Source organism: Thalia democratica, chromosome 5 (assembly GCF_965202585.1).
Source record: "Thalia democratica chromosome 5, ktThaDemo2.hap1.1, whole genome shotgun sequence".
NCBI lineage: Eukaryota > Metazoa > Chordata > Thaliacea > Salpida > Salpidae > Thalia > Thalia democratica.
The window spans coordinates 74,507,123-74,521,979 of NC_139169.1; the positions used below are offsets into that span (position 1 = coordinate 74,507,123).

At 27.3% G+C, this 14,857-nt stretch overlaps 1 protein-coding gene across 1 annotated transcript; it reads right to left on the bottom strand.

Annotated features, from left to right (window-relative positions):
* Positions 1–10,307: 10,307 nt before the first annotated feature.
* Positions 10,308–11,111, bottom strand: LOC145836889 (trypsin 3A1-like). The gene has a single exon (XM_082944662.1). It carries the CDS (start codon positions 11,109–11,111, stop codon positions 10,308–10,310), a length of 804 nt encoding a protein of 267 aa, XP_082800788.1.
* Positions 11,112–14,857: the final 3,746 nt, after the last annotated feature.

Here is a 14,857-nt window from a genome sequence, read left to right on the forward strand (position 1 = left end):
TTAGTCTTCTAAACAGTAAATAAAATTTAATGATGATAGTTTAGAACTAACTAGCTGTGCAAAGTAATTTATGAAAAAAAATTAGTGCAGTTTGCATACCAAATTACTTTAAAATAAACCATGTGCCCACTAGACTATACAAAATATCAGTTGTTTATAAAAGCCTTTATACATACTTTTTATGTTGAGAGCTGTTGTAACTTATGTTACAAAAATAATTTTCTTGTAAAATAAAACGACACAAATTTTTTTTCAATTACCTACGTTTAGGTGCACAGTACAATACTTTTTATGCACCTTAGTGTGCTAGGGTGCATTCAATGAAGAATACTAGACTACGGCACAAAAAATGTTGTCCTTTTGAAACAGATGTCAGAAACTTAAGTAGATTATTTAAATAAAGAACAATCAAAATATTTATAAATTTATTGTAAGAAATACTACCTTAAATTAAAATTAACTTTCAAAAATTTTGAAAGAATAAATTACAAACCGTCAAACTTCAGACTACAAAAAGAAGTTTATAATTTACAAGAGTTTATCTAAAAGTAAAACATAACTTTTTCGTAGTATTAATATGGTATTTAGTCCTATAGTGTTTGTAAAAAGTTCTCGTCAACAGATCACATTCGTAAAAGATAAAACAATTTTAAAACAAACGATTGTAAGTACAAACAAATTTTAAAAAATTAACAATTTAGCACTTTTCATAAGCTTTGGTGTTTACTGGGCTGAAAAAGAATTTTACACAGGTTTACTTTTAATTTTTAACTACTTAAGATATATAAACCAATTTTTTTAAACATTTTAATTCTTTCTTATAGAAGCAAGACGTAAAAACTAATTGAAAGGCTAAATCTGATACGTTTCTAAAATATTAAACGTTAAATTAGAGCTTATTAGTCTACATTGGTGTTATAACTGTAGAAGATAATCTAAATATCTTTATACTAGGTAGCACTATATGAATTAAAAAAATTGTATATACATTAAATTAAAAATTTATTTTAATGTTATATTCCAAAAAAAAAACATTGTTAAAGTATATAATATAAAAAATTGGTAAAATCTACAAGAAATTATTTGTTACTTAAATTTTTTTTTACTAATGAAAACTAAGTGCTTTTAAAAACAATATTTCAATTTGAAATCTAAAATTATACATTTAATTTATACTCGAATAAAAATAACTTACAAAGATTTACTATAAAAACATCGTATAAAAATCAACAAAAGATCCAAAAATATGCCAACATAAAAATTATTAACGTAAAATGTCACAAAGTATAGAATTTTTAAAATCAATTTTTCTTATTACTCTTAAAACTGTTATATGAAATTAAGGACTTTTCAGTATAAATTCAATTATTTTGAACAATTTCTTTTTACTATCTAGTTAAAACTGTAACAAACGACAAAACTTAAATAAATAAGATACAAGTTGTAATTAACAAAAAACTTATAAACAGAACAATTAAAGTTGTTTTTAAGTTTTGGTCAATAAGGCGAACAAATAAATTAGCTATATATTAAACGACAGTTTTTACTTTTGTTTTGAATATAAGATATTTCTATTGCATATAATGCTCAGAAAAGCTATGGTTTATTGAAGCTGTTATTGCTCATATAAACTCCTTTTTTTACGCTTTTTTTACTTGTACCGTAAACATCATTGTTGCGTTTTCTGCCTGATGTTTTTGTTTGCTGGTATTCTATTACATTGTACACTTTAAAGTCTGCAACTTCTGAATTTTCGCCTTTTACTGACTAATCTTCTCAAGTTGTGTTTGTAGAAGCTTCTAAAAAACTCGTATTCATCTGAACTAGAATTGCGCTTTGCACACTAATATTCACAAGTCTCATCATTGTAATTTGTTAGTGTATCCATTGAAATAACGTGAATATAACTTTTAAATATCCCTTTAAAAAGATTTTTTTTTAATTTATTTTTTTCAAGCATTAGGGAGTATTACATTTAAAGTTCTTAACTTATAATTAGCAAAAGTAAACAGCAACTCAGTAAATTTTTAAGAGAAACTATTTATAATACAAAAACTTGTTCAATAAAATACCTTCTATATCTGTAATATAATCCTAAATGATACTTACAATTTTTACGCAGTAAAAGAAATATTTTAACTTAAACAAAAGAACTTCTCAGAATATTAATATCAAACAAAATTACTATTGTACAAACACTAAGTAAATATAAACATCACTTTGCATATGTTTAAGAGTCAATTTTTGTGCGTCAAACTTTTCTTGGAAACGAAAAATTTACTTTGCTGATAGTTTTTCAGCGAAGTAAATATAAGTGGCGGCGGTCATAAGTACTTTTGCTGCTATAAACTACAACTATTAAAAAATTATATATTTTTTAAATAATATATGGAAAAGTTGTTGGTTTTAATATTGTATATTATAGTTTATATTTCTACAGTATTAGTAAGATACAATTTCTACAATCAGAAAAAATGAAAAAAGTTTGTTTTAAACTATGCACTTTAAAAGTTTTTAGATATTACAGATGAAGCATTTGCTACAACTCTTTTAATTTTTATCAAATATGTTACTTACTAGTTACTAGTTTTGTTTATAACAACGAGCACTTTTCTCTTAACTTTTTGTAACACATATAAAGGAAGGCAGAGATTTTAAAGAGATAGTAAAGAGAATAGCTAGGACTAAATATAGTTTATAGACTAAAAATATTTTTATATTATGTATCAATGTTTTAATCTAAATTTTTTATTAAACTTATTATATCTAACATCAAAGCAAGATCAATTATTAAGCTAAAAATTTCAATACTTATACAATGAAATAGTAACATCTAAACAATTTTTAATTATTTTTATAAAGTTCAGTAGAAATTAAATAAAATAAAAACAGACATTAACTCAATAAAAAAAATCTACTAGCTAGACTAAACTAAAAACTACTAGCAACGTAAATATTCGACGGGCCAGATACGGGAAAATTTAAACCTTGGCGGGCCAGAGCATTTCAAAAAACTTATCTACCGGATCCAGTTGGATCCTTGTTTAGACCTGGATTAATATCTGGATCCGGCTAAGTACTAATTTAAGATAAAGATCTGGATCCGACTGAAAACTAATTTCAAAAAAAGATTTGGATACGGCTGGATGCTAATTGAATAAGTATTTTAGAACTTTGAATACATTAATTAATTGTTAAGCTAGGAAGTATGGAATACTATTTTAATTTTTATTAAATATTCATAACTCTATGTTTATTATAACTCTGGAACAAATTGATACTAGTTAGTAGTTAGTCTTAAAAATACAATAACTTAGTTACTTAAAATTCATTCATTCTTTATTATAGTCATTACGGTAGGTAAGATCATCAAAGTTAGTTAAGTTAACAAATTTTCTTGGATATGTTGAGAAAGGAATACTCTAACTGACTTGAAACAGAACAAAGTTCTGGAACAAAATGGTGTTTTTATCACTACACTTAAATAAAAAGCAGTTTTTGAAAAATTTTCAGAGTCTAAGTCTTACAGATTTGTTTTGTGAAAACTATGAAAAAAAAAGTTTTGTCCAAATTTTTTAATATTTACATTAACTGGCCGGATTTCATACAAATTTTGAAAATGCTTAGCGTGCTGGTCTCTTTCACTTGCGGGCTTAGCATTTTTATTCGCAGGCCGGATTCCATTGAAACTTGAATAAAGTTTTGGGGCCGGTCGTTTTCACTTCAATGACCGAATCCGACCGGTGATCCGTGCGTTGCCCACCCCGTTGCTACTGGATACTGACTTTTGTTTCTCAGATTTATTCTTTACATTTTATCTGATTATACAATAAGTTGTAATTTGTTTTATGACTTTATATAACGGAATGATGTTTTTGTTAGTTATTCATAAATAGCTTCATATTTTTTTGAATACTTTTAACTAATTAGATTTCGGTAAGTATAGAGAAATTAATCTAAATTCCGTATATAATTGTTAAGACATATCTAAGTGCAGAAAGTTAAAAAAATATTGCATTATTCTTCAAAACAAACTCATCAAATTAAACTTAATTCATTTGATGATTTCAAAATAGTGAGTTTTAACTTTGAAATGCAACTTTTCAAAAGAACTTATTTTGTTTTACAGCACCAGCACGGTAACTGTAGTACCTGGGAACAGGTCAAATATGCATCAAGACATTTCTGCACAAAAGGATACTTTTGCAGGAAGACATTTTTCATGAAGGGTCACTTTTGCACAAAGACACTTTTCAGGGTTGCCAAATTTTTTTGGAAAATTTTCTCCAGGTTTTTAAAAATAAAAATTTTTGGTTCGCTTTTTAGTTTAAAGTTAAGTTTAATGTAAAAAACTGTGTTAAATAGTGTAAAAATATCGCAAAGATATTGTAAAGCTACTTTAAATGTGTTTCTGAATAAAAAAGTTTATATGATGACAGAAAATTTTTATCTTCATGATAGATTTTTAGAGTGAAATCAAAACTTTGCTATTTAACATGTTAAAGTTGTTGAAGATTCCAGATTCTTCCAGCGTTTTTTCAACATTTCTCAAATTCCAGGTTTTTTAATGTCAACTAAGCGATCATACTACAGTTTCCTAACGTAGCGTCTGAGCAAACTTGCGACATTTTGTTTTTTCTAGTGAAAATGTTTAGCATTGCCATGTAATAGTTTTGGACTACTGTCACTGTTATACTAAAAAACTTTATGGGTAAAATGTGGGAACGGGTCAAAGTTGCACAAAGACTGAAATGCACGAAGACAAATTTGCATGAGGGAACAAAATTGCATGAAGACAATTTTGCACCAGGGTCAATTTTGTAAAAGTTACAATTTTAAGATAGATTAAAAAAACAAAAAGAAAAAAAAGTTACTGACCGAGGATAAGGGTTAGGGATAACAGTCAAAGTAAAAATAAAAACAAAAAATTAAGTAATAAAAGTTATTATAAAACAAAAAACATTTATAGTGATTAAAAATTCATTGAAAAAAAACTACCGACTGAGGGTTAGGGTTAGGGGTAACAATAATAGCAAAGAAAACAAATAACTAAAAAATGAAAAATAAATTCATAAAAAAAAATAAGTTACCGACAGAGGGAAAGGTTCAGGGATAACAGTGATAGTAAAAAAAACAAATAAAAACAAAAAAAAAATTATAAATAAAAATATTTAAAAAAATTTAACCCGTGCAAAAGTGTCTTCGTGCAACTTGTCGCCTAGTGAAAAAGTGTCTTTGGGCAAGTTATTCGCCTAATGAAAAAGTTTCTTTGTGCAAAAGTATCTTAGAGTAATTTTATACACGTGTGCAAATTTGACAGCTACCCGTTAAATGTATCTATGTTTGTATATCTCATATTTTTTGAAAACCTTATTGAAAATTATTTAGTGTTAGTTTTAATTATCTTAGACGAGTTGTGAGTGCAAAATTATTTAAAGACAAGAAAATCATTAAGTATGTCAAGTTTTAATTGAAACAATTTATATACCAAGTTTAATCACAAGTTTCTATTATTCAACCTTTATCAAATAAAATAAGAAGTTTAAAACTTAAAGGTTTAAAAAAATAGATAGCATATGAGACAAAAAAATACTTTTTACAGTACAATATAAAAAAAAAAAGATACTAAGTTAGTAATTATAATAAATTTGTCTTTGTTAATAATGTCATTGTTAAAAAAGCTTTTTATAAGTAGAAAGTTAATATAACCTAAAAATTTTTATTACTTTGTATATATATATATGTACTTAAACATACACGGTTGTGTAAAATGAATAGCTATTACAAAATAAAATTTAGTGTTACTGCAAAAGACTAAATATTTAAAAAAATAAATTGAAATTTTGAAAAATTAAAATTTTAATACTCTTAAAAACAGGGTTTCCCAGACTTTTATTCAAAAGGTCCGCTTTAAAAAAATTAAAAAAAACTATGGCCCCAGGTTACTCAAAAAATATTTTATCAAAAACACCCAAAATTTTTTTTTCTTCATCATTAACTCAAAACTATCTAGTGTAAGTTTCAAATTATGAACTCATGATGCCACTGGGGCCTCTTTGCTGCTCATGGCCCCTAAATTTTTGTCACAGCCATTTTACAAAGAGGCCACATGTCCACATTGAAAGTCCTGCTTTAAATACTTAGTTAACTTTGTTTAATATCTAACATACATTTAAAACTTTTAATTTTATTAAACATTTTTATCCTCAAAGTAAAAAAATGAATAATTCTAACTAATAACTTACTTTTTTTGCTCTACAGTCTTAAAGATATAAAGTTTCTGTTCCTGATCTGTTTTTATCCTGAGAAAATTAATAATTTTAATGAGTCAGGTCAGCACTTAAACTCTAACTGTTTGCAGCTTTTTCAAGAATTATCAAAACTTTAATGCACCAAACTATAAAACAATAACATATTTAAATAAAAACAAATTAGTTTTATATTTTATTAAGTGCACTTTAAAATTGAAGTACTGTTATCAGCTCTTTAAAAAAATAAAAAAGCTAGACAGTAAAACTATTATTTTAAATATTATCTAAAGTTCTAAAAATAAAAAGTGGTACCACTTTTATTTCTAATGAACTACAAACTAGTTACTGGAAAACAGTATATGTAAAATAAATAACAAAACTTTATATCATAAAAACAGTAAACAATGTCTTTTTCTTGAAGTTTAAAAAAATAAAAGCCAAAGTGATGTTATAGTTATATATTGACTAAAATGGCTTTTTACTAAAATGCAAGTGTCAATCTTGTAAGGAATTTTATGTACATGTAAAAAGTTAGTTTTATGGCAGACAAAAAAAAATTACAACATGAATAAATGTATAGTAGTGTTTTTATTAAAATAAAATTTTAAGTAGAAGTAAGTAATTTACTTCGTAAATGTTAGAGACTTTAATTAAAACATATATTACTGTGAAACCAAAGCATCAAATTTCTATATAATTTAAAGTTTGAAACAAGTAAGAAAAAAGTATAATAAAATAGATTGACAGTTTTTGTTTTAATAATTTATCATTTTTATAATAAAAATGATTACATTAATATTGATAATAGTATAAAATAACTAAGACTATATTAGTATTAACTATTGTTGTTAAAACAAAATTATTAATTTTAATGGTTACATACAAAATACTAAGGAGAAACACAAAATTAAAAAAAAAAGAGTCCAAAGTTTGAAAATCAATTTAGTTGAAATAAAAATGATTAAACTGGTATTGTTGTAAGCTTTTTTGTAGCCTAATTATATTCTAGTAGAACTTTTCTAAAGAAAAAAGGTCTCATTATTTATCTAAGATGATTTTAAGACATCTCATTTTAAAGAGCAGTCTTAAACGCTTATAAGAAAACGCTGCCTGGATTACGTTAACTCTACCACTTGGCTTTTATTTATTAATATGGACAGCCAGCACATAGAAAATAGATAACTTATTTTTTCTGTTAATTTCTTTAGCTGTGTTTTTCATTGGTGTTTCATATTCTTTGAAATTATGATATTGTTGCAAACTTGTTCTTCTGCCCAAGCTTGTCAAAAGGCATTGCTCTATCACTCGAGCGTGAAGTTACTAACGTTATACAAGCCGATTATTTGCGCTTTTGTGCTCAATTGGCTTGATACTTAATAGCGTTTTGCCAACTCTGGTCGTCAAAGTCTAAGTTAAACTTATGAAAAATTCGAATCTTATATTTTGGGTATGTCATGGAACTACTACGAACGAGGCTTGCAAATATTTCAGTGTTTAAAACTTATCTGCGACTACTAAATGCCGGCCGACCCTGAGTTGAGATACAACATGTTTGTTTTTTTTTTCATTTAAAAGCTTTTAACTGTAAAGCAATAATCAAAACTTATGATTAAAAACAGTTATAACGACGAATCTTTCGCTTATATCTGTTATTAAATAAATATTCTATTATATTGATATTAAAATGTTCAAACGTGCCGTCAATGCACACAATTTTTATTTAGTTAAAAAAATCATATCGTAAAATTCAACTTTAAAATAGTATATCAGCTTCATATTGTTTAATTGCTTAGATTAAATCAAAATAGTATTAAGCAAAACACGAAGCAAAAAGAAAGAAAATAGTTAACGATTAGTATAGCTTCTATTCTGCAATTGCTTATATTATATTTGTGTATAAATCTGATCTTACTAAATGCTTTAAAAAGCAAACTCACTGATTAGCTATTACAGCATGCATTAAAACTGATTTAGACTGGGGGTTGGTAACGTGCGGCCCTGTGGTCGGTTTCGGTGTTTTTATTTTTATATTGTTAAAGTGGGATCCGGCCCGTGATCACGTGACCAGGTTCGCTACGTCTGACTTCGAAACTCAGACTGAAAATTTTGGTATTTTAAACGAAGATAAAAAAGTACAATTCACGGGCGGTTTAAAACTTGCGCTAGACATAAAATTAACACTTCGTCGAAATATGCATGATAAAGTATTTTATGACAACTATATGATTGCTGTCAGTCTCATGAATTGGGCGTATGCTGAGCTGAACTGGTCTAGATTAGTTTTATTTTTGTTTCTCGTGTTTAAAATATTGTTCATTGTTGTTGTCTCATTCTCATTGTGATTAAACAAGTAGGTGTGTTTTATTATTATGTTCTGTTAAATTTTAACTGTCACATCTGTTTTACAGGAAAGGGTTCCTGAATTTAGGTGTATAAGTTTCTTATTTTTTAGTTATTTTGATTGTTTAGTTTTATTTGTCAAAAAATTTCCTTAAGTTTGTTTGACTCATTTATAATACTTTTTTACTACTTTATTTTTTCAGAGTATTTGCTCAGTTTTATTATTTATGTTTTTATTTTCGAAGTTAAGCTGTTCAGTAGTAGAAGTGATTTTATTTTATGTAATTTAAACAAAATTCAATCAATTGATAGTGGTTAGTATAAAAGATTACTTGATGATAAAAAATGTATAGCATTTTTCTATTTAAAGAGGCAGAGACTTTATATTGAATTATACTTTTCAAAAAGTTGGCATGTCTAAAGCTTTTTTTAATAGATCTGTTAATCGACTTAAAATTATAATTTAAAATTACACACAATAAAATGTTTAATTTTTTGTAAAGTTAATAAACATGATGTAGATTGTTAATCAAAACATAGTTAATTTTTAGTTGTAAGTATACTAACCGTTTTAAAATAAAGTAGTTTAATAATAAAAGTATTCAAAAACAATCTATTAATATTCAGTTTGCTTAAGCATTATGTGTATTTCAAAATAAAAGTACTTGAAACATTTTAGTTTTTCATGAAAAAATATTTCTAAATGCAAGCATGCTAAACAGTACAAAAAATTTTAATAAACTAAGTAACTACTACACAATTAAACACCAGTTATTATGTGTGTCTGCTACCAAAATATTAGTTACTTGATCTATAACATAGGGTCGGCAAACTGCGGCCCGCGAGGCGTTTTTTACCGAAAAACAAACTTTCTAAAAACCATTAAAATTAAAGGTTTTACGATATTAAAATTTAAATTACGCTCTTATTTTAATACATACTGTTTGAAAGTGCTTAATTATTGCTTATTTTGTTAAATTTGTATTTCTATACAGATTATTAAATTTGTTTTTAATTAACTGCCACCTGCAAACAACTATTTTTAGTAAAATTGGCCCTAGTATTACAAAAAGCTGCCAACCCCTGATATTTAAGCTACTGCTTTGCTAGCTACAGTCAGTAAGTTTTACTCCGAACTTTATTTAGTTTTAATGACGCAATAAATCGACAAATGTGTAAGCAAAACCACTTTTTTTTTAACCATTTAGTGAACGCATATCTGATTAATTTGATTTTATTAAGAAAGTTTTTACTTGATATAAAAATGTGATAAAATTATTATACATGTTGCTAACTGTTGTTATCTAACCAAACCTACTTATTTTTTAAAGTTTGAATGAATTAGAAAAAAGGATGTTTCAAGCTTTTTTTTATCAATTTCACAAGTTTTTTGGTTCAAGTTTCAATAAAAAAAAAGAAAACAATCAACTTAAAAATATGTTTCAATATAAAAGTACATAAAACGATTAAAATAATACTACGCGTCTTTTTGAACTATGTAACAGTTTGAAGCGTATTTAAAAGTATTTTTTAATATTTTTAAAATATATTTTCATACTAAAACTAATTTTTATATTCAAGCTCTGTTTGAAACAAAAGCACAACCTTTACTCCTCAACTCGGAAAACACTGAAAACAAAATTATCTACCATTACACTTTTTCTTATTTATTGCTTGCTTTCGCGACAATTGCTACTACAATAAGCCCCAGGCTTGCTAATTTACACCGCGAACATTTCCTGCCCGATATTGGTTCATAACTTCTCGTATCTTGTTGGTGATCCACGTTCTGAAGAAATCCAGTTTCATGAACCGCGCGTAATCTGAACGAATACTTCCGCCTCGCATCCACCCGAACAACTTCCTGTCCCCGCAGACCAGCGGGCTCCCGGAGTCTCCATCCAGCGGTCGGGGACCGGATCCGTCCCTTGTCAGATTGATGAATACAATGTGCTTACGGGTATTGTTTGTAACGGTTAGCTCTCCGTATTTGAGAAATGGCGATGATGCAAAGGCATTTCTCGTCACAAAGTCAACTCTAGTTCTTCCCCAGCCCATCACCGTGCATCGGTGTCCGACTCGGAGCGCACCCTCGCGTCCAAACTCGATCCTGTCGATTTGGAAGCGTCGAGGTCGGGGCGTGAGAGACGTCCTCGGGGTGAAGAGCAAGGCTGCATCATATGACAGCTCATCGCCGTCGAACTGACTGTGTGCGTGGATTTGCACGTCATCCGGCTGGATTTCCAATCTGTGCGGGCTATGTTGAAATCTGTAGACATCTCCCGCCACGATGCCGATATTGCGGTTCGTCCCGTTCTCCCTGACGCAGTGGGCTGCCGTTAAAACCCACCGGTTTCCGATGATGCTCCCTCCGCAGTTGCAACCGTGGCCGATGCAGTTCTCTCTGTGGATTTGAACCGCGAACGGAAACTGCCCTTGCCTGGCCGGCACGCCTCCGAGCATCTGCCCACTGCAAGTTTGAAAAAGCAAATGGAACAGAATTAAAATTGGAAGCTTCATTTCAAACAGTTGTAAAGAAATATTTTCGTTCACTTCGACTTTTATACTCGCTTTTTGGAAGCATTATGACGTAGGCTGTTGTAAACAATTGTGGTTTGTTGATTGTATAAATTTTATTTGAACATCGGTAAGAATTTTATAGTTTTAAGTATCTCAAATATTCCCTAGTTGTGTGTTGTTCTTCGTGATTTTTTTGTCTTTATCAAAAAATCGAAGAAGAATAGGATTTTTTATAGAGTTTGTGAGGTATTTTTATTGGAGCTTTTTTAAAGCGATTAATTGCAATAAATTTGCAAAAAAGTTTTCAATATTTGAATGACTTCGTACCATTATTTTTGGTAGTTTATATTTTGAAGAAACAGAGAAATTTCACAAAAAGTTCATCATGAAAAGCAAATTAAACAATTTAACGTAAAAAAATGCTGCAGTAATTTGCACCAAAAAAAGTACACTTGGATTAAAAACAAAAACTTTGACCAGTTAGTTTTTGTAAAAATACAACAAAAAGAATCTAGTCCAGCGGTTGGCATAAAACGTGGGCCTGTTTTTCTATAGTTTTTCGGGCCGTACTGTGTAGAAAACATATACTGCGCGTTGCATTAACTTTTAAATAATTTTAGTAACTAACATAAAAGTACTATCTAAATTAAAAACGTAATAAAACAAGAAAAAAAGAGCACTATTAATCAGTGTTATTTAGCTTAAGAGCATAAAAAACTAAGGTTAAAAAATACCAGAAGACTATTTTATAATGTCGTTTATTGCAGCAATATTTTATGTAAAACTGTTTGTTTTTTTGTGGCATACCTAAAGTAACTTTTTTCTGTAAATTATTTTGTTTCTCTAAAACAAAAACTACTCTAAATAAAGGTAAGTCAAGTATTTGGTCTCTTTTTGCAAAATTCTGCAATTAACACATGAAATATGCACCATACAAAAGTGTCCGTAAAAATAGTTGTCTTACCGTCAAAAAAACTGTTTGCTCTGCGGATCGTGACTTTAATAAATATCTAATAAATATTTAGCTTTAAATCAATATGAAGTCGCAGATACAGAAGGCTCAGTATCTGCAAGACTAGTTAGCTCATTAAACTTAATCATTCTACTTAGTATAGTGACAACTTAAATAATAACCTAAACTTAAAATAAAGACTAGTACGCACTGATTTGAATTTAAACAAGGTCTACTCTTATATAAACTTTAAGTGCCAAAGGGGTAATTAAAGGACGAGCTAATGTTTTCAAAAACGTAAAGTATATAGAATAAAAAGACTTAAACAACTTTTTAGACATAAGTTTTAACAAACAACTAACTTTAAAAAATATTACGAGGATATATATACAGGTTAAGTTGTTTTTAAAGTAATTCTCAAATGCTTTTTAATTCATTAGTTATGTAGCGTTGTAAAGACTTAAGTGAATGTAGACAAAAACTCTGATCAAATGGCTTTTGTTAAGCAATATATAGTTAAATAAGTATAGATAAATAAATATAGTTTACTAAACTGTAGTGTTGTATTTAAATAAATCATTATAATTTTTATCACAAAAATAGCTTAAAGTTTACATACAATTAATTTAATTATTTTATATAACTTAATTGTAATATATCAGGATTATTTTTTAATATTTCTAACATTTTCAAAACACGACAGATCTTTGATATATAAGTGAATAATCACGCGCAGTTAATGAATATAATCTAAAATAAAGATACATAGTCAAACTATTTGACAAAAGATATTCATTACATTAAATTCAATACTTAAACTGTTTATTATTTTAAAAGCAATATAGCTATACTACTTATATACTATACTTATGCTTATGTATTTAAAATCTCAAACTTTTTTTCAGATAAACACATGATTGAAAAAGATACTGCTTAAGTTATAATCAAAAAGACAGTTCAAAAATGTTAATAAATTAATTTTGTACTCGTCTATAGCTTAACAACACAAAATATTATCAGTTTAAACACAAAGTAAAAACTACTCAGTACCAGAAGAAAAACACGTAAGTATCTTAAGTAAAAGTAACGAAAACACGCCAGCTATTAATAGAAAATAATTAAATAATTTGCACATAAAATAAATCAGTAGAAATAGTTTACAAACAAATTAAATTACTAACTATCATGTTTTTTAAGTGATAAAGCTTAAATTATTATTTCAAAGCTTAAAACTGAAGAGCAGAATTGAAGTTTTTGATGAAGTAAAACATGAACAAACGTTTAATTCAAAATAGGTTTAATTGATATTTCGATAAATAAATTGTAAAAGTTATGATAACCTTAATTTAAAGATAGCGTTTACAAAAAAGTAAACAAAATCAAATTAGCATTTTATAAGAACGTATGTATTTTATTGATACAAAATAAAGTAGAAACATTGATTTAGATAAATAAACAAAAAGTTTTATATAGCAAACAACATAAGTAGTATAAATTTAGTCAAAGTTCAGCCAGAATTCCACAAATAAATCACATAGTACAGCCAAAATACAAGTACATTACATAACACAGCAAGAGCTTCTTAGCTTGTCGTTCAATGCAGAAAACGATGGAAAATAAACGAGATGATTTCTACCCACCAGCCACAATTTCAACAGCATATTCATACCATTTTCATCCTTCAATTTCGGGTGCTGAATACTTACTTGGTAGAAAGGAACTAATTCGTAGAACTTTACCTAAAACAATAACATAATAACTTTTTTTTTTGTTAATGATCTTTTAAAATTAAACTATTTTGCAAACTTATGACATAAAAATCATTTATATACTTGAAGTGTTAAGTTTTTTAGCAATTTTTTTTTGTTTCTTGTTAAAGTAAAAACTACATTAAGATATTTAAAAGTTATCGATTTAGGTACAAGTTGGTATTTAGTTGAGTTTTATTTAAAACCAGTTTTAGTCTTTGAAAAAAATAAACTTAAAATTAAAATTGTGTTACTTAGCTATTTTTTAAATAGACGTTTTATAACACTTGAATAATTTTACAGTTTGATTGTTTTAAAACTTAATACTTAAATCATTTGGGAAATACATGAGTTAAGAAATAGTATAAATCTGTTAAAAAAGTGACTAAACTTACCTCTTCAATAAAGTTTCTAACATTGCATATGTTCCTTGTTGATACATGCTTTTGAGATACCTGTATACCATTAGCTTTGTCGACTGTTTTTCTTGGAAGTTTTTGCTCATTCGGGAGTAATTGTCCGTAAGTATATTCTTTTGCATGCCTTCTGATAATGATACAAATTAATTATGTTTGAGATTAAGTTAGTTGGTTTTAATTTTGATACTTACAGATAAATGAAAAATAATCGTGTCTGAAATTTAATTAGTATTTTAAAATTAATTTCATAACAGATGCCTATAACTAACTAAACCAATTTTTAAGATATACAAATCATAAAAAAGATAGACTTGGGAAGTTTTTATTTGAACAAATATTACGCAAAAACTAAACAAGTTTAAAGTGATGAATTTTCACTCTTGACTTAGAGTAAACTAAAAACAACAAAAACTGGATTTAAAATTATTGTTCTAAGAATGAAAAAGGAAGATGTATTAAGGTTTTCGTGCAGTTAAGTACCTAAACTTTGATAGTTTATTGTAATGTAAATGTTTTTAAATAGTTAAAATAATAATAAAGAAATATAAATAAAAACGGATTTATGTAAACTAAAACAAAATCTATTTTCACACGTTTATAAACTTTGAACAGTTTGGAATAATACTG